The 26,740-nt window shown below is 35.9% G+C and overlaps 1 protein-coding gene across 2 annotated transcripts in view; it reads left to right on the top strand.

Moving 5' to 3' along the window:
* Positions 1–26,740, top strand: part of SUGCT (succinyl-CoA:glutarate-CoA transferase) — a 351,908-nt gene that overhangs the window by 120,854 nt on the left and 204,314 nt on the right. The window contains exons 10-13 of one of the 2 annotated variants that reach the window (XM_083378303.1): positions 6,145–6,216; positions 7,287–7,384; positions 12,634–12,736; positions 19,312–19,538. In XM_083378303.1, coding sequence (XP_083234429.1) covers positions 6,145–6,216; positions 7,287–7,384; positions 12,634–12,736; positions 19,312–19,395 — 357 coding nt within the window. In that variant the 3' untranslated portion in view covers positions 19,396–19,538. Of the gene's footprint in view, positions 1–6,144; positions 6,217–7,286; positions 7,385–12,633; positions 12,737–19,311; positions 19,539–26,740 lie in introns of those variants that run through there. The other variant, XM_083378302.1, reaches the window with a different exon arrangement.

Genomic DNA, 26,740 nt, shown 5'->3' with positions numbered 1-26,740 from the left:
CTCTCTTTAATGATTTCCCCCATTTTAAATATATGATGTATAGCCTTGGAACTATCTTTATATGTACTAATTTAATTATGTATATTACAGTGTGTGTTTATACTTTCCTAATCAATTGGATTCTAGGTGTAATAAATAAAACAATAAAAAGAATTTAAAAATCCAATGTAAAATAATCTTTAACATAATAAACAATAGTCACCCAACAATTATGTCATGAATTGTTTGAATAAAATAATTTTAATATATGGTGAGAACATGACAGAATAGAAATAAACATAAAATTAAAAAGTTTTCCTCTCTAAATCAAAGGAAAATACTAGCTATCTATATTTCTGTTGGTGAAAAATTACTGATTGTGAAAGCTGTTCCTGAAAAGGTTTTTAATCTTGCTTCGGTTTTATGGACTTCCCAGGGATTCTCTATAGGTTCCCTCTTGATCAGATAGGAAATTAAATTTGGTAAGATAGATCCTGATATCTACTGGCACCAGTCTATACAGGACTTTAGAAGTAATGATAATCATTTTGACCTGAACCCATAGATTATTAATAATCACTGCAGCAATCTAACAATAGGTATAATCTTACAAGATTGTTTTCTTGTCTAGCAAGAGTGCTGTATTCTGTACAAAAATACTATGATTTCTTTTCCTAATGGCATCTTTCTCCTTCCCTCCATCGGTCTCTCCCTTTCTTTCTCCTCTCCCCCTCATACACACACACACATTTTACAAAAGTGGATTATCCATACAATTATTTCTGGCAACTATTTTTTAAAAGTGTTTATTTTTATCTTGCTTTTATTATTTTTATAAACCATTTAAGGCAGAGAACATACATCCTCCTCCCATTTTTCTGTGCGGTGAGTTGGGCTTACAGAGAATGACTGGCCCAAAGTCACCAGCCAGCTTTCATGCCTAAAATAGAATTACAATGTAGAGTCTCCCGAATTCTACCACTTGACTAAACTGGCTCTCTTTTTTCGTCTGTGACATCATTTCCTGCAATATAATATAAATCTACAAAAAGTTATGATTTGTTCAATTACAAAGAAACATTAATTTTTATTAAAGAAATTGAATGTTCAGCACTGTGATTGTTCAAAAGAATAATTTTCCACAGAGCTTTTTAAAAGAGGTTGGCTAGACAGTGATAAAGATTTTTTCCCCCTTTTCTTCAGTATACTGTAGATTACTGTTCTACAATTATCTATAAACTGAAAGAGGATGTCAGAGAACTGTATCCAGAGAAAAACCTGCAGAAATGAGTGGAAGGAAGATGACTGTGTTCTGTCATCTGTTTGGTCACCCATTCCAGTCTTCCCAATAGTCCCCTAAGAAGTGGGTATTCAGCAAATGAACTAAGTTGTAGCAAAAAAGTTTTTCCCCAAGCTGAAAGAATAATAGGAAAATAGACGTAATAAACCAGTTACAACTTTAAAAATAATTTAGTAAACATAGCAAGAATCTCTATATATGTGTGCAATAAGTCAGACTGTAAAACACAAGCTGTCATTGGAGCATATGTTAACCAAACTCAATGGGATTGTTTCATTTCCCACCTTTGCCTTTTCTTGGCAGCAGTTTGTCTCGATGGCACTACATTTCATCTCTCTCACTGTTCAAGATATATTTCAGTTCAAAAATGAGACAAAAAACCTTCAACCTTTGTGATTGTCCAGATGTGATCCAAGTCTAGCTGTGAAATTAGCATGCAGAATAAGCAGTAGTAGTATTGTACTTTTAATACAGTGGCTGAATTGCACCTCTAGTGTCTTGTGTTTGCATTAGTTGTTTTTGCAAAATGTAATTCCACTAGAAGTGCTGTAGTTAGGAGAATCTGCTAATCGTAGACCCTGAAATATTGGGTTATCTTTCTGTTCTTGGAATTGCCTGTTTTACATTGTTAGAAGCAGTGAAGTCTCAGATTGTACTTCTCTGTGGGAAAACAGCCAAGGTTTTATATAATATCACTTTTTTAAAAAAATACTTTGATTCTGTCTTAAATTTTTAATTTTTGAGACTCTGTATTTATTATTATGTAAACACCCATGATAAGATATACTACAACACAAGAAATACTACAGGAAATGCTGTTGGAAGATCTTTAAAAATACAGTGTAATAATTCTTTGAACTTCTGGTTCCAAGGAAACCATTCATAGCTTCATGACTTATTATAGAATTTTATTGTCCCTGACATATATTTGAATTCACCACATGCTCCTTATCTATTTTAAACCTTTCCTTCATAATATAAGTTAGATATTATTTGTTTTCAGACTACTTCTACATTTTATATATGTTCATACTCAAGATAGGAATATTGAGGTCTAGACTCGAAAACAATTTGCAGTGAATTTCCCTCTCAAAGAAAACAGGATTGCTTAGTTGTTATGGCTAATTTTCAGATACAAAAGTCTGTCCTTTGGAAATCAAGATGGGGCTGGAATAGATGGTAAAGATCTTAATGATTAATACTATTTAATTATGTCTGAAAGATTGACTGTTGGGAATCTCCAAACAAATAATGTACTATGTGATCATTTTGAAGTGATAATAGTAGGAAGAAATTGAACATCTAATTTTGTGAAAATGCCATAATTGCATTCTATATGCCAAGCAAATAAAACATAAATACATTTCCTACATAATATATATTGAGTGAGGGGGATGTTTTATTCCATCCTAATGGACTCTAATGCCAGAAAGTGAAGAAGAACTAAAGAGCCTCTTGTTGCGGGTGAAGAAGGAGAGTGCAAAACTTGGGTTGAAACTAAACATTAAGAAAACCAAGATCATGGCATCTGGCCCTCTCAATTCCTGACAAATAGATGGGGAAGAAATGGAGGTAGTGACAGATTTTATTTTCCTGGGCTCCAAGATCACTGCAGATGGGGACTGCAGCCAAGAAATTAAAAGACGCTTGCTCCTTGGGAGGAAAGCCATGGCAAATCTAGACAGCACACTAAAAAGCAGAGACATCACCCTGTCAACAAAAGTCCGTATAGTCAAGGCTATGGTCTTCCCAGTTGCATTGTATGGTAGTGAAAGCTGGACCATAAGAAAGGCTGAGCGCCAAAGAATTGAAGCCTTTGAACTATGGTGCTGGAGAAGACTCCTGCGAGTTCCTTGGACTGCAAGGCGATCAAACCAGTCAGTCCTAGAGGAGATCAACCCTGACTGCTCTTTAGAAGGCCAGATCCTGAAGCTAAAACTCAAATACTTTGGCCACCTAATGAGAAGGAAGGACTCACTGGAGAAGAGCCTAATGCTGGGAAAGATTGAGGGCAATAGAAGAAGGGGACGACAGAGAATGAGGTGGCTGGATGGAGTCACTGAAGCAGTAGGCGTGAGCCTAGATGGACTCCAGAAGATGGTAGAGGACAGGAAGGCCTGGAGGAACATTGTCCATAGGGTGGCGATGGGTCGGACACGACTTCGCAACTAACAACAACAACAACAATGGACTTAAGGCATAATTTCCACTCCCAAACAGGGCTGTTATTAAGTAAGTTACATTCAATTTTTACCATCTTGTTTGCCAGTTAAACTGATCACTGCAGTTAAGTGAATCACACAGTTGCTAAGCAAATTCAGTTTCCCTCATTGAATTTGCTTCCTGGAAGCTGGCTAGGAAGTAAGTCATAAAGGATGCTTACATGACCCAGATGTTGCAACTATCATAAATACATGCTTGTTGTCAAGTGCCCAATTTTTTAATCATGTGACAATGTGGATGCTATGACAGTATGAAGAATGGTTATAAGTCACTTTTTTTTAGTGCTGTTGTAACTTCGAATGGTTGCTAAATGGAATATTTGTAAGTCGAGGGCTATCTGTATTTTGACTTAAATTATCTAAAGCAAAAATTGCTTGAATAGATTTTTATTCCTGAAGTTGGCATCTATTAATCTCTATGCTGCCCTTATTTTCAAAATTCTTTATTTCCAGCAGTGAGTTTAGCATAAGACACAAAAGACACATTTAACAGTGCTGTTGAACAGTAATAATGTTGAAGTAAGCAATGGTTTCCCTATAAAATGGTTCATATTTAGAGTAGAGTGGCATTTCAATGAAAGAGAAGCAAAAGCACCTTACAGCAGTTTTTTCTTTCAGCTGGTTTGTGGTGCAGATACTATCTGAAAACCTGCTCAGAGAATAGAACTATATTGGCTCTAGAGTAACTTAGACACAGTGGGATAGGCTAATCATGACATCTTGCATCTTTTTGAGATAAATGGACACTAATTTCAACAAATTTCATTGGTTTAAACCAATAAATGTGAGGAATTATTGTATTAAATGGGTCTTCTATATCTTAATCATAAACAGTATTTTCAAATGAAAACTACACAAAAAAGGACCACATGGCTTATAAGAGGAAATATTGTATTAAGTTAAAATACTTCAGTGTAATTGGTAGCAATTTATTGAATCCATCGGTACGTTTCCCTTATACAACGAAGTTTCTATAACTTAGAGGGTCATGTATGTGGATGACAGGCTGTTTCTATGTGTGTATACATGGGATGTGATTGAAGCTATTATTTGTATTTCTAAATATTATCAGTGCTATCCCAATAAAGTTGCTGCTTTATTAACAAATATCTGCTTTTGGCAGGGGTCTGATCTCCAAGCTTGCTGTTTAGCTCCCTGATGTTTCATTATCAAACTACGTAACATCTTCAGCAGGGTTTTTTGAGTGAAGTTTCTTGTTCATTTACATAGGTCCAGAATGGTTGATTGGTCTTGTGACTGGTTGAATTTTAAGACTGATTGAATCATAAGACTGATTCTGGTCTTGTAACTTTGTGACTTCTGACTTGTTGCTGTCATCGGTTGGTGGTTTGGATGGTCTACTTCCTTATTGGTTCATATGCTGGTTTTATGTCAATATGTTTGTTGATGGACCCATTGGTAGAATCTCATGTTTCATTAAACTTCCATGCCTGATGAGTTTTGACATGGCCAACTACTTTGGCTTTGTCTCAGTCAAACTGGTGTTGATTGTTGTCAGGGTAACTGGTAATCAGGGACTTTGGGTCATGCCATTTGATACCCAGCTGGTGTTTAAAACCAAAATCCATGATGAATTTATCACAGTTTAGAATTTAGTCATTTAAATCTATTCTTGTCCCAAAATCACCAAAGCGGAAAAACCCTTAAATGCTTAATGACACCAATATTGGTAGCATAAATTCTAAACATAAACTGAATTCTGCTGTTTTATCTGCCCAATATTTATGAAATAATTGTCATAAGTAAACATTGTATATTAACTTTAGTGAGATTATGGAGTTTGTCCATAAAGAATATTAGCCATACATGTTTTTGTATTTCTCATTCTGGAAACGAATTTCACAGCTTACTATCTATTTTATTAAGCAGTTATTTGTATTTTTGTTTTAAACCTCTCAAAATGCCCATTTAAGTTTTTCACCCTATATATCCTAAGTTCAAAGAGTTTTTGAATTTAAGGATCTCATTCAAAATGTGACTGAAGAGTCAAATGGGAAAGAGAGAGACAGGTCCCATTCTCATTTGTTTGTCAATGAATAATCACTGGATCACAACAAGAGTGAAAAAAAGAAAATCCCATTGAATCAGTAACTCTTGCATCACACAGATGAAATAATGATATATTAATCAGCATATGCTACCATATGAACAAAACCACTTAAATTTATTATATTTAACTATTAAGTGGTGTGAAAACTTTACTAATTGTAATGGACAAATTCTTAGACAAGTTATCACAAAGCCTCATCAAGTGATGCATATGCATACATGGACCTTCTTTTAGTGATTCTAAATTTCAGTATATTTATATATCTGCACAGTTTGTAGCACTGATGAAAATCTCTTAACCTGAAGTAGCATAATTTTATTGACATATAAAATAATAAAGTTGTTTAAACTTTTTTTGTTCGTAGGAGCTAAACCAAAAAAGTTATTTAAATATTTGAGATATGTTTGGAGAAATTGTTTATAATGATTTCAGAAAAGAGTAAACCAGGACATAACATTTCATTTACACTTTATATGAAAGTGCATGTAAGTAACTGATGGTTAGGAAAGTGGAAAAAATATTAATGCAATGTGTGTGTTGATTATTATTTGATCTGCCTTTCTGTTTACTAGGCTTTCAGAACAAAAGATGGATATATTGTGGTAGGAGCAGGAAATAATCAACAGTTTGCTACTGTTTGCAAGGTATGGTATTCAGAAAACAAAACAACTTTAAGTAAGCTGTTTCTCTGACTTACTAGCAAGTAGTAAGTAACTACTAGGAGCTCTGGTGGTACAGTGGTTACAATGCAGTATTGCAAGCAAACTCTGCCCCAATCCTAAAGTTCAATCCTGACGGGGCTCAAGGTTAACTCAGCCTTCAATCCTTCCAAGATCCGTAAAATGAGGATCCAGAATCTTGGGGGCAATATGCTGAATGTTACTTTGCATATCTCTTTTACCTTGGTATGCACAACAAAACATTCTCTGGCTGATGTTTGACCTTTGGTTGCCTAGCCACAAGGGAGATAGCTAAAGTGACAATAAGCCATATGTAGTTTTTAAAAGATTACTGTAGGATGAAAAAATTATTTTCACATGGAAATCTAGTGGTGATTGTAACTGTATCATTTAGGATTAGAAGTTTACCCAGAAACCTACCTAAATCCCAAAATTTGGGGGAGAAAATGGCCAATTTCAGGTTAATAGGTTTATTCTATCAGACTAAGTAAAACTCTTAGTTCATTACTTTTAACCTATTTTGTAATTTTGTTATAAATTATGAAAGAAGAAAGTAGATTATTTAGCAATTGACCTAAATGTATAAATGACAGATTGGCTACAGATACAAATACCATTTTTCATTTCTTCAGAAACATAGTCTTTTGTTCTGTGAAATACTTCCACAGTAGACCAAAGAAGTTGGTATTGCTTAAACCATTAGCAGAATAAAAACATAGTAAATCAAAATTATCAGCATAGTGGCAAATATAATTAATATTGTTATCTACAGATTTCTAGAATTATTTTCTTTGACATGTATGAATGGTTTTGTAAATGCAGAGTGAAATTTCATGGTAGAAATATTTGAAATAACTAAATGAATGAAATATAGATGTGGTATTAAAATAACCATACATATAAATATATTTTAAAAATGTATTATTTATTAAAATAAGTTATGTTCAATAAATGATAAATTTACATTAAAGACCAAATCTTAGAACTTCCTCTGGCATTATGTTCCTGAATGTATTTTGTCTCATTTGATTAAGATTCTCAATTTGCCTGAAATCATTCATGACCCCAAATACAAAAATAACCAGCAGCGAGTGGTAAATAGGAAAGAACTTATTGGAATATTGTCAGCCAGGTATGTCCTCAACATTTAATATGTCTATTTGCAGATTTATTTCTTAGGTTTATCATTCTGGACATTCTGTATATGTATATCATGTGTAAATGGTTAATATCATGTAAACAATATTTAAGCTTTTTTGATATGGCTAGTATTAATGGCAGGGCAATGTGTGCTAATAAAACTGTCACAAATCAAAGAATTCTTCCAAGCAATGCCACTGAATTAATCTTCTCTTGAGCAAGTTTGCATATAACACATAATAAAAGAAAATTATTAAAAATAGTAAAAGGAAAAAAGGAAAGAAAACCAACAAGAAAGAAAAAACAAATATTGGAGTGTGTATCCATGCGTGCATGCACGCCAACACATACAGATAATATAGTCTAAAGGAAATGTATGAATTACATATTTATTAAAAAGTGGATAACTGGAGATATTAGGTGAGTAAATGCTTGGTTAAAATGGCTAAGAAATAAAAATATAAATAAAACAGCTTAATTATAAGCTTCAGTTTGGTACTACTTTAATTTTTAGCCAGTGCTTTCATCTAGTTAAAATACATTAATCTAAAGGAAAAAGAACTCTCTGCTATGACCTGTCTGTCTTGGGTGGCCCTGCACGGCATAGTTCATAGCTTCATTGAATTACGGAAGCCCCTTCGCCACGAAAAAGGCAGTAATCCATGAAGCAGAAAGTTCTGACAAAACATGATCCACTGGAGGAGGAAATGGCAACCCACTCCAGTATCTTTGCCATGAAAACCCAAAGGGCAGTACCAAAAGGAAAAAAGATATGATGCTGGAAGATGAGCCCCTCAGGTCGGAAGGCATGCAATATGCTACTGGGCAAGAGCAGAGGGCTAGTACTAGTAGCGCCAGAAAGAATGAAGCGACTGGGCCAAAGCCAAAAGCACGCTCAGCTGTGGATGCATCTGGTGGTGAAAGTAAAGTGATGCTTTAAAGACTTTTTCTCCATAGGAACCTGGAATGTAAGATCCATGAATCAAGGAAAGCTGGACGTGGTCAAACAAGAGATGACAAGACTGAACATCGACATCTTAGGTATCAGCGAACTAAAATGGACAGGAATGGGTGAATTTAATTCAGATGACCATCAGGTATACTACTGCGGGCAAGAATCCCTCAGAAGAAATGGAGTAGCCTTCATAGTCAATAAAAGAGTAGGAAAAGCAATACTGGGATACAATCCTCAAAATGACAGAATGATCTCAGTTCGAATCCAAGGCAAACCATTCAATATCACAGTAGTCCAAGTCTGTGCCCCAATCACCAGTGCTGAAGAGGATGAAATTGACCGGTTCTATGAAGCCCTACAGCACCTTATAGAAGTAACATCAAAAAATGATGTCCTTATCATCATGGGGGATTGGAATGCTAAAGTAGGAAGCCAAAAGATAACTGGAATAACAGGCAAGTTTGGCCTTGGAGTACAAAATGAAGCAGGGCACAGGCTGATAGAATTTTGTCAAGAGAATACGATGGTCATAGCAAACACTCTTTTCCAACAACCCAAGAGACGGCTCTACACATGGACATCACCAGAGGGTCAACACAGAAATCAGATTGACTGTGTGCTCTGCAGCCAAAGATGGAGAAGCTGACTGTGGCTCAGACCATGAGCTTCTCGTTGCAAAATTTAGGCTTAAACTGAAGAAAGTAGGGAAAAGCACTAGGCCACTCAGGTATGAACTAAATCATATCCCTAACGAATATACAGTAGAGGTGACAAATAGATTTAAGTAATTAGATCTGATAGACAGAGTGCTTGAACAACTATGGATGGAGGTTTGCAACATTGTACAAGAATTAGCAACTAAAACCATCCCAAAGAAAAAGAAATGCAAGAAAGCAAAATGGCTGTCTGAGGAAGCTTTGCAAATAGCTGAGGACAGGACGGAAGCAAAAGGCAAGGGAGAAAAAGAAAGATACACCCAATTGAATGCAGAATTCCAGAGACTAGCTAGAAGAGATAAGAATGCCTTCTTAAATGAACAGTGCTAAGAAATAGAAGAAAACAATAGAATAGGGAGGATCAGAGATCTTTTCAAGAAAATTGGAGAGATGAAGGGAACGTTTCATGCAAAGAAACAGAAGAAAACAACAGAATAGGGAGAACTAGAGATGTCTTCAACTGCCAACGGAACTCCGGACTGCCCTCGACCTTCGTTCATTTCGCCGGGATCTAAAAACCTGGCTCTTTGAGCTATCTGGTCTGGACTGAGGGGTTTAATGTTTTTAAATTGTGATTTTAATTTTTGCGGCTAGACTTAATTTAATTTAATTTTAATTTTATATTGTATTGTTTTTAAATTTTGCCTTGTAAACCGCCCTGAGTCCTTTGGGAGTAGGGCGGTATATAAACCAACCAACCAACCAACCAACCAAACAAACAAACAAACAAATAAATAATAAAATTGGAGACATGAAAGGAACGTTTCATGCATGATAAAGGACCAAAATGGCAGGGACCTAACAGGCAGAAGAGATTAAGAAGAGGTGGCAAAATTACACAGAAGAACTATACAAGAATGAGCTTAATGTCCCTGATAACCATGATGAGGTGGTCACTGACCTTGAGCCAGACATCCTAGAATGTGAAGTGAAGTGGCCTTTAGGAAAGCTGAGCAACAACAAAGCTAGTGGAGGTGACAGTATTCCAGCTGAGCTATTCAAAATCTTAAAAGACGATGCAGTAAAAGTGCTACACTCAATTTGTCAGTAAATGTGGAAAACTCAACAGTGGCCACAGGATTGGAAAAGATTAGTTTACATTCCAATTCCAAAGAAAGGCAGTTCCAAAGGATGATCAAACTATCGCACCATTGCACTCATTTCACACGCTAGTAAAGTTATACTTAAAATCCTACAAGCTAGAGTCCAGCCTCCTGTTACTAGTGAAGAAGGAGAGTGCAAAAGTTGGGTTGAAGTTAAACATTAAGAAAACCAAGATCATGGCATCCGACCCTCTCAATTCCTGGCAAATAGATGGGAAGAAATGGAGGTAGTGACAGATTTTATTTTTCTGGGCTCCAAGATCACCACAGACGGGGACTGCAGCCAAGAAATTAAAAGACGCTTGCTCCTGGGGAGGAAAGCAATGGCAAAGCTAAACAGCACACTAAAAAGCAGAGACATCACCCTGCCAACAAAAGTGTGTATAGTCAAGGCTATGGTCTTCCCAGTTGCAATGTATGGCTGTGAAAGTTGGACCTTAAGAAAGGCTGAGCGCCAAGGAATTGAAGCCTTTGAACTATGGTGCTGGAGAATACTCCTGTGAGTCCCTTGGACTGCAAGGTGATCAAACCGGTCAGTCCTAGAGGAGATCAATCCTGACTGCTCTTTAGAAGGCCAGATCCTGAAGTTGAAACTCAAATACTTTGGCCACCTAATGTCTCACTGGAGAAGAGCCTAATGCTGGGAAAGATTGAGGACAAGAGAAGGGGATGACAGAGAATGAGGTGGCTGGATGGAGTCACTGAAGCAGTAGGCGTGAGCCTAAATGGACTCCAGAAGATGGTAGAGGACAGGAAGGCCTGGAGGAACATTGTCCATGGGGTCGCGATGGGTCGGACACGACTTCGTAACTAACAACAACAACAAAAGAAAAAGTAATTCAGCCTTGAATTTTTTCACAATCATACATCTGACAGATAACTTAAAAATATCTATTAATTTCTGATTTCTTCAATTTGTGAAGTATGAGTAGTAACCATTAATTGAATATTCCAAATGTGCTTTTTTCCAAACAGCTTCTGGATTTCTTTGATTTTTTTCTTGAAAACATTTTGCTTCATTCAAGAAGCTTCTTCAGTTCAATTTGCCAATTAATTTTTACAAGACCATATGATTTTATGATCTAAGCCAGCAGTGATAAAACCAAAAGTGCTAAGTGAAACATTTGTTAAGTGATTTTTGCCCCATTTTATGACCTTTCTTGCCATGTTTGTTAGGTGAATCACTGCAGTTGTTAATTTAGTAACAAGGTTGTTAAGTAAATCTGGCTTTCACATAAGAAGGGCGCAAAAAGTGATCACATGACCCGGGAACACTGTAACCATCATAAATATTAGTCAGTTACCAAGCATCTGAATTTTGATTACATGATCATCAGGATGCTGCAGCAGTGATAAGTGAAAAATGACTGTGAAAAACAATCATGTCACCTTTTTCAGTGTTGTAAGTTTGAACGATCAATAAATGAACTGTTGTAAGTGGAGGACTACCTGTATATATATCTTTGTATTTTGAACTGTTTTTCAGTTATTCCATGGAAGTCCAGGATTTTATATTCATTTGAAAGCTATTAGTCATCCCATTTAGAAATTAGTAAAGTTTGAACATCTCAAGCTTCATTCAGTGTAATTGCAAATAGCAACAATTCTGGCTTTTCATGAGGTGCAAACTGGGTTTTCTGATTGTAAAATATTAATCTTACAGACATAGTCTAAAATAGATTCCTTTAAATTCAGTAACATTAACATGTAGGATTGCAGTCATAATATTCTTTCATGTTTGTGTTTGTTCAGAACAGTGCATGAATTGCTGCTACCAGTAACTCTATCTCCCAAGGATAAAGTCACAAAACAAAAACAGGATATCTCTATCTAACAATGTGAATATGATAATAAAGTATAATTATATAAGTGGTCCTGAGAAGGCAATTCAATAAAAGAGTGGAATTTTGGTTCAAGCAGGATAAGGCTAATGTATCTGATTTGCAACCGGATGACCTTGGGACAGATATTACAGTCATACAACATATAAACACGTAATCAATATTGTCATCTGACCAACAATTGTGGTTCTTAATTGGGACATGTGTTTCAGATGTAGCAGAGGAAAACACTTTGTGAGGCTTTGAATTGGAGCATTGTATTTAAAAATAGAACCGTTTTTCATGTATGTGGCTCTTAACCACATCACATCTATCTCTTGTTGTTGTTGTGAAAAACTAAAAACATGAAATAAAAATGTGAAGCTCATTACTATAATTAAGATTGGGAGGAAATATACCGACTTCTATTTGAAACTTCTGATAATTTTGGTTTGTATCACTGCTGGCTTGCATCAGAAAATCAGATAGGATTGGAAGTCAGTCTAACCATGATTTTTGCCTCCAGGCTTGGTTTTCTCCATTTCTGAGGAACATGTGCAGAACATTTTTATTGCATTATTGACTGCTGCTAATAGCTATTTTTTTAAAATGCATTTTACTCTTTTTTCCCTCCTGTTTATTTTTAGATTCTTGGAAGAGGAAACCTCTAAATGGCTAGACCATTTTGAAGGCAGTGGAGTTCCATACGGTCCAATCAACAGTATGAAGCAGGTGTTCTCAGACCCTCAGGTCAGTTATCTTGGAAACAATTTTAAATGCTGTATGTTTTTTAAAGTATTCAATTACTATCACTGGTACTATTCATTAAGTAAAGTTTCATATATATTGCATCTTTTCTCTGAGAATTCAAAGCAGCTTACCTTTATTCCCTCATGAAGATAAATTAGGCTGAGAGCAAATGAACTACTCTAAAATTGCCAAATAATCTTTGTAGCTGACTTCCCCAGGTTAAATCTAGCACCACCTTTACAATAGCTTTTTATAAGCATTGTGAAAGTCACTTTAAAAAAATGCAGATTCATGTATTTTGTATCACAGGATAGTTTATAGAGTCCTAAAACACATTCTAATGACTTGACATTCAGATCTTTGCATTATAAACATTAGGCTGTTGGGTCTTGTTCAAGTGTGGACTTGCCATTTTAAATCCAATAATGTAATTCATCGTCATTGTTGTCAGCTATTCAGTTGTGTCCAACCCTGGGCCACTCAATGGACCAGCATTTTCCATGCCCCTCTGTCCCACACCACCTCCTTCAGACCCAATCCAACCCAAAGTGTTCAAATTTGCTGCTTGTCAGCTGCTATGCTAATAATGGTAAACATGTAAAATGTAATTATTTTCACAGTTAACTCTTATTTGAAAAGCCCACATTTAAATATATTAATGTATTTATAATGGACAAACCAGAAGTACAGGCAGGATTTGGAAGAGGCAGAAGAACTAGAGATCAAATTGCCAACATACGCTGGATCATGGAGAAAGCTAGGGAGTTCCAGAAAAACATCTACTTCTGCTTCATTGAATATGCTAAAGCCTTTGATTGTGTGAATCACAACAAACAGTGGCAAGTTCTTAAAGAGATGGGAGTACCAGACCATCTTTTTTGTCTTTTGAGAAACCTATATGCGGGTCAAGAAGCAACAGTGAGAATTGGACAGAGAACCACTGATTGGTTCAAAATTGGCAAGGCTGTATACTGTCACCCTGCCTGTTTAACTTATATGCAGAGCACATCATGAGAAAGGCATGGCTAGATGAACCAAAAGTTGGAATTAAGATTGCCGGGAGAAATATTAATAACCTAAGAAATGCAGATGATACCACTCTAATGGCAGAAAGTGAAGAGGAACTAAAGAGCTTCTTGATGCGGGTGAAGAAGGATTGTGCAAACGTGGGCTTGAAACGCAACATTAAGAAAACGAAGATCATGGCATCTGGCCCTCTCAATTCCTGGCAAATAGATGGAGAAGAAATGGAGGTAGTGACAGATTTTATTTTCCTGGGCTCCAAGATCACCGCAGATGGGGAATGCAGCCAAGAAATTAAAAGATGCTTGCTCCTGGGGAGGAATACCATGGCAAATCTAGACAGAACACTAAAAAGCAGAGACATCACCCTGCCAACAAACGTACATATAATCAAGGCTATGGGTTTCCCAGTTGCAATGTATGGCTGTGAAAGTTGGACTATAAGAAAGGCTGAGCGCCAATGAATTGAAGCCTTTGAACTATGGTGCTGGAGAAGAATCCTGTGAGTCCCTTGGACTGCAAGGCGATCAAACTGGTCATTTCTAGAGGAGATCAACCCTGACTGCTCTTTAGAAGGTTAGATCCTAAAGTTGAAACTCACTTTGGTCACCTAATGAGAAGGAAGGACTCACTGGAGAAGAGCCTAATGCTGGGAAAGATTGAGGGGACGACATAGAATGAGGTTGGTGGATGTAGTCACTGAAGCAGTAAGCGTGAGCTTACATGGACTCCAGAAGATGGTAGAGGACAGGAAGGCCTGGAGGAACGTTGTCCATGGGGTCACGATGGGTCGGACATGACTTTGCAACTAACAACAACAACAACTACAATTAATGGAGAAAAGGAAGATTTTATCCATGGATGTCTCACAAATAGGAGTAACGAAACAGATTCTCTGTAATACTTTCATTTTACCTAAAATTGTATTAATAACTGTACTTTCATACTTTAAAAATTCAGCCTTATTGTCTAGAGGAGTCTCATTTGATGCTGATACTAATTTTTAAATTATGACAAAATACTGCATCTTTAGAGATTATCCCATCCCTCATTGTTAACATGGTTACATTAGTAAGGCAGTGATTCAGTTTTTTTCTCTTTTATATCTTATATGAGAAGTAACTATTACTACTAAGAACATCCCAGAAATCCTGGTAGATATGTTGTTCTAAAACCAGAAATTTTGGTAACCATATTGTTCTCAGATTACTCAGATCTTAACAGCACATTGCTTCTTAATGTGAATATTTTATGACAACTTACCAGCTACAGTAAACAGTGAGAACTAAAGCAAAAAATAATACATTTAAAACTAAATGAAAACGCCTTTTTCTATATTCAGAAAACAACAAAAATACATAATGGAATAAAGCTAATCAGAAATGGAATTGTTTTGGAATAATAATTATTATTATTATTAATTCAATAATAATAATAATAATAATAATAATAATAATAATAATAATAATAATAATAATAATAATAATAATAATAATTCAATAAGAATCCCACAGCCAATAAAAATAAGATAGTAATCATTAAAGAGAAAAAAGATATTTTAGAACCTGCCCTACAAGATAGGTGGTAGTAATTAAAAATTACAGTGTTTGTAATTTCAAAGACAAGAATAACATGACATTTTTCTTTTATTGGCTATAGGTATATTATTACCTTATATGGCCAAGTATTACCTTGTTGCAACACTTTCCAAATCATCATTAAGAAGGTGAACTGCTGTTATAAAAATGCTGACTTATCATTTTATCCAATTTTGAAGACCCTGGCTATCTCTACTGAATTTGCAGCAGTTGTTTTCCTGTGTGTAACTTGCTTGTCTGGAGATAATGTTGAAGGGCTTTTATTGGTTACAATTTATTTCTATAGAAATAGAATAGTATTGGTAGATACTGTATTGCCGTTTATGGGAAGAGGCAGGTTAGGGAGAATACTGCCTTCATCAGTAAGAAAGCCAATTTTTTACACATTATAATTTTCCAGATATTTAAGCCTCAGAATATTGAATACTGATATGCAGATGATTTTACAAGTGTTTATATCTACAGTTATGCTAAGCAGTGATTAATAATGTATGCAACAGGCTGAAAAAGTAAATATTGGTAACTTTGTGAAAGGTGAAATTCAAAAATTAAACAGAGTAAAGATAGCTTCTTTCAGAATTTCTTCAGTTGTAAACGATAGATACTTTCTATACTGACTTTACTTAATTATTATTCATTCAACTTCTAAATTTGTGTTAAAAGCTCTGAATGCCTTCAATCTGTACTCCCACCTCCATTCCACCACTTGATGGTCTTCATCATCGGGCCTTTTACCTGTTCTAACATTTACCATGGTTCGTCACACGGTTAAGGCTGTGGTGGGATTCAAATATGTGAACAACCGGTTCTCTGTGTGGATGCTGCTTCCGGAAGTCCTTTCTTGGCCTGGGCAACAAAAAATTAGCTACTGGTTCTGCTGAACTGGTGCGAACTGGCTGAATCCCACCATTGGGTTAAGGCTGCATCTGAGAAAAGAAAACATTTGCCTACCAGATTGTCCAAATAAAATAGTCACATTGGTATGCGTTATAATTTGAAATAAAATTGTCTCTTTATATTAGATAACACAAACATATGCACTTATTTCTTCTCAGTGGGAAAACTGTCCTATGGCACTTTATAGCATGAAAAACAATAAAATTAAATTAAAAATCCACAAATCAGTACAGTTAACAGTTTAAGTAGCTAGGGAATCCAAGTTATTAAAAGTGGAGGCCTTCTGATATGTGACAGTTTTAGAAGCTGGAAAAACAGGAACAAATTTTTCTACCATGTCAGAGAGTGGTAATACTGTATTGGTTACTACCTGGTGTAAATAGCCATCTACTATAACCACATCAGACAGCAGGGGAGAAACAAATGCTTTAGTCACAGTATTTACACAAATAGGTATTCTGTGAGTTGCGTTTAGATTAAATTACCTATGTTTTAGTTAAAAAGAAGTAAAATTTAGTACAGTGTACTTTCTTGCCATACCTTTTTTAAAATTGACATAGAAATTTCTATACATTGCTTTAAAAACTGAGTGACTTTCACATGAGTGTAGGGATTCAAAATGAACTTACCACATTTTAATGGCAAATTTGATTAAGTAGAAAGTAATAACATTTACATATTTAAAGTATTTGAAATGAAAAATGAATGGATCAGGAACATATGCAAAATATATTTCTTGATTAAATTGCATACAGTTAACTGATATAGTGTATCTGCATATATCTGATTTTAAGTATAAGGCATGATTTCCTAACCCATTTGATATTTCACTGATTAAAAGAGAAGTCTCCCTTGAGTAGCACTTACTTCTTAATAGTCATGTTGTCACTGGATTTTATTTTGGAAGAGATTTGGGAAATGCTTTCAAGACTAATAATAACATTTACTGGTTTTTAGTTCAGTTTAAAGTTACTAGGAATCTTCCCTGAGACTCCTGAAATGTTTGCCTCCTTGCTTCATTTCTGTCTTTTGTTTTTGAAACTAAGTTTACTATCATAAATAGGATACTTAAAAATCCAACAACGTTTTGTTTATTCTGTTTTAGATTTTTTTTTTCTTTTGAAGCTTGGAGATAAGCAAAAATCTCACTGCTTTTAAAAAAACCATTATTTTCTGCGGTATTATCTTGTAAATGTGACAGAGAATCTAGGACAAGAATCTAGTGAGAGAATAAAAAAGGACATAATGTTATTTATATCTTTATAACATTACTTCTTACCTGTTGAAGTTTTACAGGGAAAAAGGACTTTGTAGTAGTGAAAATGTCAGCTTTAAATTGTGCTTGTATACTATATATACAAGGGATATTTAAAAACTAAAAAAATGAACCCTAATGAACCAGAGAATTGGCTCTGATTAATACTTGTACATGAAAGCAAAAAAGAACAGAAAATGAATCCAGATATCAGTTCATTGTCAGAGTTCCGACTGATGAACCCAATGAGATGATACAATCTCTAATGCAAAACTTTACTGAGCAAATCATTTTGGCACAGCTGAAAGGAAAACCAGCTCAGGTTATTTCACGCCTAAATTGCTATATGAAAATCATCGAAACCTCCCTTCCCTCATTAATCCAGGTTACATTATCCAATTATAAATCAAAGAATTATTATGAGAGAATGTCCTTTGTTCTCAGTAAACGAATCTTGAAAGTCCTTGGTTCTAATGAATGGGCCTCTTGATATCAGCAGTTTGAATTCCATTCCCCCCACCCCCAAGTTCATAGGCAAGCTAAGAAGCAATAATGGCTGGCACAGCTTAGGCATTCTTCATGGCTTGACATTCATCCTTACAGATGGAAAGCTGAATAAAAAGAAAGTAGATTTATGCTTTTCTCCTTGAAGAAGATAAATTCTCTCCTGGACTGTCATGTAATGGGTGTGGGAATGTTTAGGGCATATTTTCCATGTAGTATCCAACCTTCATCCTAAACTAACATAGTAGTTTACATACACGTACACTCGGACATACATGCATATACATGCATGCATCCATCCAAATGTTTACTTTAAGCATGAATATTCTGGCTTTTATCAGATTGTATTGGGTTATAGCATAGACATTGTTGGTGGATTGGATTTTTTCTTTCTTTTAAATGATATGCCTTTCAAGATTTGCTACATAGTTTTAGTAAACTTTTTCAAACAGTTTTGGAAGTTGTACCAAACTGAAGGAAAATCGTAAAAAAAGGAATGATAGATTTGAATTTTTAAATGTGGAATTGAATATAGTCTTCAGTTGCAGAAAGAAATAATGAACATATTAAATGAGGGCAATTTAACAATTTTACATGTTTGGTTAACATATAAGGCACATATTGTGTAGAACATTTTTCAATTAAGTAAATTACAATGATGCTGGTCATTTTCATGTAGTTGTTTTTAATAAGTAGGCATTTCCAAACTTTCTTTTTTAAACATGCCTTTAATCACTCCAAGATTTATGTACAGCATTAAAAAGAATTTCCAACAATCTTTAAATCAGACTTGTTCAACCTGGTGCTTTGCAGATGTGTGGGTACTATAATTTCCAGAGTCCCTGCCAGCATGCCTAGAGTTTATTGTAATCCAAACACACCTGGTATGGTATGGGGTTGGAAGTCTAGTTTAAACATTCAATTGCTGTCAGACTGAAGCAACCAGAGCCACTCATGTATAGTTAAAGTCAGTTACTATCTACCAGCTATGTGATAAGAATCTCAACAGACTGCTTGCCTTCCTTCAGGAATGACCAGATAAGGCTTCATGGAACTTGAGGAAGGTCAAGCTTATGCTCCTTGTGGCTGCACAATGACTCCAAGCTAGGTACACACTTGATTCCTTCTTCCAGCCTGGTTTGCAGTTTTCCAACATCTCCTGATATCAGTATGGTGGTCTACCTATTCAAAGGAATCTGTGATAGAATTCAGAATTTGGAGCATAAGCAAATTGTGATGTATTTCCTTTTTATTGTGGTTTAAACAGTCCCTATTCTTTTTTTCCCCTCTTCTCGCAGGAAGACAACAAACAAGCAAGGCAGGATATATTAAACTTCAAAACATGTTTTCTTACATATCAGTTCATACTCAGTGAGTACTAGCATTTTGGAAGAGCCCTTGGAAAACTAATTTAGAAAGTGGCCCATGCTAGATTGACAGGATGTATTTCCTGATGCAGCTATCATAACAATATGCACTATGTACAGTATTTTTACACAGCCATTTCCAGCTGACTGTTGCAAGTGCCTTTTATTTCCCTTTATATAGTATAAAATGCAAAGACTTTCTGTGACTATGTAGTTAGGCATGCCACACAAGTAGAAGATACCAGGTATAAGACATCATCACACTACATCACTTCTGAGAAATATTGGGAGGGGAATAGCAGATCTGAACTATCACAGCTGTCCTTGTTTCCTCTATGTGCCAAACACCTGCAGACTCTAAAAGGATATCAAAACAAAACTCCACCCTGTGGCAGGCAGCCAGATTTAGTAAGACTTCTCCAAATTTACTTTGCCATAAAAATAAATTTTAATTTTTTTGTAATATAGAAATCTTTTCTTCCTCTCCCAGAAGTCCAGTTCAGTTCCTCCTCTCTTTTCTTCCAAAAAGGACAATTACACTACACTCCAGAAACAAGCACAGAGCTGAAATAGTGAAATGTTTGGTTGGGAAAAAAATCTTGTTTTTAATTTAGATTATTCTTGGGATGTTATGAAGTTGGCTTTGCTAACTCTGAATCACCTGTTTCTTTGTCAGGGCACATCTGTATGGCAGCTGCCCATACAGATGGGAAACATGGGATGTAGCTGTGGAAAAAAGAATGCCGCTTCTCTCCCTCTGATTGTTCCCATCCTGTCATGGGATTTCTTTTACAACCTTTGCTGATTCCACAATTGGTTTCACTGGCTGTGTGAATAGACTGGCTCATATGCAGTACACATGCCATCCTCAGTTACAAGCACAGATGTTGTTCCCTGCAGACTAAAATAAGAATCTTTCTCACTGGTGCACCCATGTGCATTGCCCAGTACTAGGGTTTTTTCCCCCCTCTCAAGATAAAAAGACTGGAATTTCTGCAGCAGCTGCTTTACATGTTGTTCAAAGTCTAAAATATAACTATGGATGTTTCCAACCAAAATGAACCTGGGAAGCAAGATTGGAAGAGATCTTCACCAATCTTGGCTATGTCAGGAGTGCAGCTGAAAGGTCACAGCATGTTTTGCATAACATGTTGAGCACTACCTTATAAAAGTAACAGGGCCAAGATCTGCTTTTGAGAATGGTTCTTCAGTTCAAAGATATGCAATGGGAGTTTTAAAGCTGTTCAGCACTTGGGATTCACATTTTTCTCTTTAAGGCCCTTTCAAAATATCAGAATTTGCAAAAAGAAAAGGGCAGATGTTTTTAGTCTATTGACATTGATGACTGCAGTTGGAATGCTGGCAAGAACAAATGGCCTTAGGGCTGCATTTTCTATAGCAATGGACTAGATCAGGCATGTCAAGCTCGCGATGTCACGTGACATCGCGCGACGTATCATGAGTTTCCCCCCATTGCTGGCAATGGGGTGGGCGCAGTTTCAGCTTGATGCATCTGGCCCACATGCTGGCAGTTTGACATGCCTGGACTAGATGGATGATGATTCTGCATGCATGTATATGTGTTGTTGATGTTTCTAAATGTGTTTCTTCTGTATTATGTAGATTTGTTCAGTTTCATTAATTTTGAACAAACCCAAGTTAATAAGGCTTGATTGGCATCATATTTTAACTTGTGTTGGAAACAGACAAAATTATAATCATTCTCACAGTTTTTTATAAACTATGCTTCATATGATTAATAAACTTTTTTTAACAGTGTTTTAGATCAACTGTTTGTGGCTCCATTAGTTGTGACAGGAATTGACTCACTCACACAGTGTCACGGCTGAGAGAAAGTGATTGGCCCAAAGTCACCCAGCTGGCTTTAATGCCTAAAGTAGAATTATAATTTACAATCTCCTGATTTCTAGACTTATCCTTTAACCACTAGACCAGGTCTGTTGAAGTTATCATATGCTATTATATGTCAGGCATATAATGTTTTCAAAAGTGGAAAGAGACAGGCAGAAAAATCCAAATGATCTAATTTGGATATAAAATTAAGGGAAAATAATAAAAACTGAAAAATAAGAATAATCTTATTGAATCAAGTCAATGCTCATCTTAGTCCGGTCTCTTTCTCACAGTGACTGGCAAGATGGAGACATACACCTCTTCCAACCTTCCTCCCCTGCGATTGGGGGTTTGAAGGCACATTAATGAACACTACCATATTGCTTGACCACGAATTCCACTGATTTTGTTCTATGTGAAGTACTTTTCTCTATTCTAATATTCCTTCAATCAGTTTTATTGGGGGAATACTAACTTAGGGTTTGGAATAAGGAAGAAAGGGAAGAAAAACTTCTCATCTATTTTCTCTTTGTCTTTCATTATTTGTTATATTGCTGTCATCTTTTTTTCCAACCTAGGAAAATTAAACATTCAAACCTTCTCTCATATAGAAGTTTTCTAAAGCTCCTAATAATTCTGACTGCCTTGCCCTGTACTGTTCCCAGCTGCTACAAAGAGAAATAATAAATTTTTCACAATTGCCCCATAGTGAGTTGAGACCTAACCCTATAACCCAATAAGTTTGACCTAACATACAGAAGTCTCCTAGTGCAGGGCTTTTCAACCAGTGGTACGGGTACCACCTGTGGTACATTGGCACCTGGCAGGTGGTATGCGACCATCCTAAAGAAGTGGTAGCGGGGGAGAGGAATGAGCTGAACTGGTGGCAGCACCGCACAAGCCTGAATGAGAGTTGGCTGGAGCTGCAGGGTTGTCAGGGCTCAGTGGAAGTGCCAGGATCAGCACCAGGCTCCAGCTGGAGCTCGGTGCTGATCCTGGCACGTCTGCTGAGCCCAGAAGAAGCGCCGATCAGCTGGAATGTTGCAGCATCTCCAGGATCTTATGATTTACATTCAGATGCTTGGCAACTGATTCATATTTATGACGGTCACAGTGTCCCAGGGTCATGTGAAGTGACCAAAACCTGCTGCAGCCACCCAGCAGACGGGAAATAAAAACCAAACACCCCCACCACCACACCCCTGCTGTCAATCCTCAACAGAAATGATCACAACAATGAAACGGAGGAAGAGCGCCGCCTGGTGGGCAGGCAGGTGTCTTGGTTGGTTGTGGCTTGGGGGCACTTTTTTCAGTGCCATTGTAACTTTGAACAGTCACTAAGCGAACTGTTGTAAGTCGAGGACTACCTGTACTTAATCACTTTTTTCCTTTTTCTTTTTTTTTTTGGTCATCAGGTTTTTGACACCTTGCTAGGTGACTGGTGGTACTGGGATGTTGCCATATCCTAAAAATGGTACAATGGGTGAAAAGGTTGAAAAGCCCTGTCTTAGTGCTCCCTCTAAAAGCATTCAGATAACAAGAAAACCATTACAGACCAGGTCTTTGGACTCTTAGCTTGCTCAAAATCTTTAATAATTGGTGCTGTCAATACTATCGAGAGAGGAGGAGTATCAATATAATCATATTTTCCCCTTTTCAATAGATCATATATCAGTGAATGTACAAATGGAGAAAAAAGACAGTTGCGAAGAATATAGTCAAGAAGACTAAAAGAGGCAGAGAAAATATTGGCTGGTTTTTTAATTTGGAAATTTTTTTTAAAAAATGGAATGGATGATAAGACCTAAACAAGGACTTTCCAGCAATGGGGATCCCACTAAAGAAAACTATTACTCATGTTTTTCTATTGCTTTACTGCAAAATAAATTCTATGCAATGTATAGATATTAATGATGCAAGAGCTGTTTATAAATAATAATGCTACATTAGGAGTAGAAATCTTCCGATAACATAGTTGTTGAGACAGAAACAAATTGGTTGCACCAAAGTTAAATACCCAGTTAATGCATTTTGTAGTTTTCTGAAGATAAAATTGGCAAACCACAGGTATATGCTTCTCACTTCTTTGGTGAAAGCATCCGTGCCCACCTGAGCCACAAACATACAAATTACTCAAAATTGGCACCAACAAAATAAAGAACAAAGAATAAGGAAATTAAGGCTACAATCCTATAGCAATCAGTTTTAGGATTTTAATGGTTTTTAATAGGTTTGCAATCCAACCTTCTTATTCTTCCACATCGAACAGTCAATCTTAATCTCCTAAGCAGACTTCAGAAATGCAAATTCTTGGATATGGTGTTAGTTCCACCATAATCATGCCACCCCTTCTCCCCAAGCAACATGATTGCTGTTCTCCACATATTCTCTGTAGGTATTTTCACCATTAATGATACCACCATACATTCCTCACCTTTTTTTTATTGAAAAGTTTTATCATACATTTTATCTTTAACAATCCCCCCTACCCCTCCCCTATCCCTCCCCCCCTCCCCTCCCCCCCCGACTTCCCAGAGCTAAGTACAAGGTATAAAAAACCAAAAAAACAATCATAAACATCCATACGCTAACAACCATAAACTCTAAAATCTCTCTCTCTCTAGCTCATATAGGATAACTACAAACACTATTAATATAAAATATATAAAAAAGAGAAAAAAAAACAAAAAAGGAGAAAAGAAAGGAAGACTTATTCAAATGCTACATGAAATTTCTTAGTCCCATATTTGTTCTGGATATACTCAATCCATTTTCTCCACTCCATAACATAACGTTCTTGCGAGTGATCTTTCAAATAAGCCGAGATCTTTGCCATCTCTGCCAGGTCAGAAACCTTTAAAGTCCATTCTTCTATAGTCGGCAGTTCCTCCTTCTTCCAATATTGACCTACTAAGAGTCTTGCTGCCGTAATTAAATTCAACATCAGCTTAGTGTCCACAACCATAGCATCTGTAATTATTCCCAACAAAAAAAGTTGCGGACAAAACTTTATCCTTTGCTTAAAAATCTTCTGCATATTCCACCAAATTTTTATCCAAAAAGCCTTAACCTTTTTACAAGTCCACCATATATGAAAATATGTTGCATCTTCTTCACCACACCTCCAGCATTTAGGCTGATAGTTCGGATACATACTTGCAAGCTTTTTAGGATCTAAATGCCATCTGTAAAACATTTTATAAAAGTTCTCTCTTAAATTTTGAGCTTGTGTGAATTTTACGTTCCTCACCCAAATCCTTTCCCACGTGTCCATTGTAATAACTTCTTGGATGTTTTGGGCCCATTTAATCATACAATCTTTAACAAGTTCTGTTTCTGAATCAATTTCGATCAAAGCAAGATATATCCGTTTAATATGTGCTGGACTCTGATTTCTGATTTGCTTTATCAGATTTTCATCAGTCATTGTGAAACCATTTTTCTGATCTTCTTTCCACCTGGCCCGTAGCTGAGTATATTGAAACCAAGTTTGAACAATCTTCTCATCTCGCAAGAGGCTATATGGTTTCAAACACCAGACATTTCTTTCCAAGCTTAAAATCTCCTTGTACGTAGTCACATCATGTTTAAAACCAACATTTATATTTTCTATTGCGTGTTTTGGGATTGCCCACAATGGTATCTTACAATCTAGCTTATGTCTGTACTTCTTCCAAACTCTCAACAATGCCTGTCTTAAAATATGCACTCTAAACACATTATCTACCTTCTTATCATACAACAAATATGCATGCCAGCCAAACAACAAGTCGTGGCCCTCAAGATTTAATAATCTCTCTTGTGTCAAATTGATCCAATCACTTATTCCTGCTAACGCAGCAGCTTCATAATATAATTTAAAATTAGGCATTTTAAGACCACCTCTTTCACGAGTATCCTGCATAATCTTAAGTTTAACTCGCGGCCTTTTCCCTGCCCAAACAAATTTATTGATACCTCGCTGCCATTCCTCCAAATTAGAATCTTTCTTAAGAACTGGTATCATTTGAAATAAAAATAAGAATTTAGGCAGGACATTCATTTTCACTGCTGCGATTCGCCCCAACAAAGACAATTGCAATTTTTCCCAACTCTCCATTTCTTTTTGAATTTTCCCCCATAATTTTTCATAGTTATTTTTATATAACTTTGTATTAGAGGGCGACAGAAGCACCCCCAAATATTTGACCCTTTTAACAATCTCAAATCCAGTTAATCCTTCTAAGAGAGCCTTTTGCGAAGCTGTCATATTTTTGGCCAGGATTTTAGTTTTTTACATTCCTCACCCTTGATTTCTTCTTTGAAGCTACCTTTCTTACCATATATTTTATTGTAGCAGATTCTACTTGTTACTGATGTTACAATTGTAAAATCAGTAATGGTATGCTTGCAAAAGAAGTGTTTGGAAAAATGTGATGATTTCTGGACTCTAAATAATCAGATCATTATTCAGTTCCATGGTCACTGCCCCTTTGGTGAGTAATGAAACCAAAGAAAAGTGCTTTGAACTGAGGAGACAAGGCTTGAGGATTTCTTTTACCTGTCTATAAACAAATATACATGGTGACTGAGTGGTCAGTATGCAGTACTTCAGGCTAACTCATTGCTTACTCTAGGAGTTTGATTCTGAGCGGCTCAAGGTTGACTCGGCCTTCCATCCATCTTTCCCAGGTTAGTAAAATAAGGACCTAGATTATTGGGGACAATATGCTGACTCTGTAAATTGCTTATAGAGGGCTGTAAAGCACTATGAAGCGATATATTACTCTAAGTGCTATTCCTATTTGTCCTATATATGTTAATATAAGTCACAAATAATTTTTAATGCGTGGGCTATATAAATATTAATTGGATCTTTCAAAAATATATATTATTTGAATTGAAAGGCGACAAAAGATTATGCTTGCATGAATAAATACAACTGTATAAATGCACAAATACATAGATATCTATGGTATTATTTTTAACTTTACTGCCATCAGTTATCTAAGTCCATAATTTATTGTGCTAATTCAGTCTTTCCTAATAGGTTGTCCTTTAATTTGTTTTGTTCTTAAAGCCAGAGTCCAGGATCTTGAAAGAAGTGTGGTTGGGAAAAGATGTTCTCTTCATGGAATTCATTGGGATGAGTTCCTGTTATATTTTAAACATTTAAGTTTATGTTTTTAATTATAGACTAAGTGCTTATCATAGTTCACAAAACAAAATTTAAGTTGAAAAATAATATTCTTTGATATTCTTTTTTAGAAGTGAATGGATAGTTAATAAATACCATTGCATAATATACCTGTCTTTAAATAGTGTTTGATATATTTATCCTACATCTCTTGAGGGCATATCTTATTTTGGATTAGCAGCATTTGAAGAGGAAAAAAAGGAATTTACCAGGAAGCTTTTCAAAGTTTGTATGAGAGGTCTATAATCTCTGATTAAGGGATTTTAAATTATCTTTTGAAAAAAAAATCTCAATTTTTCACTTGGATCATATAGGTAGAATTTGAACACA

Source organism: Vipera ursinii (assembly GCF_947247035.1).
Source record: "Vipera ursinii genome assembly, chromosome: Z".
NCBI lineage: Eukaryota > Metazoa > Chordata > Lepidosauria > Squamata > Viperidae > Vipera > Vipera ursinii.
The sequence above is the reverse complement of the archived record's forward strand: the minus strand, read 5'-3'. Positions and strand labels throughout refer to the sequence as shown.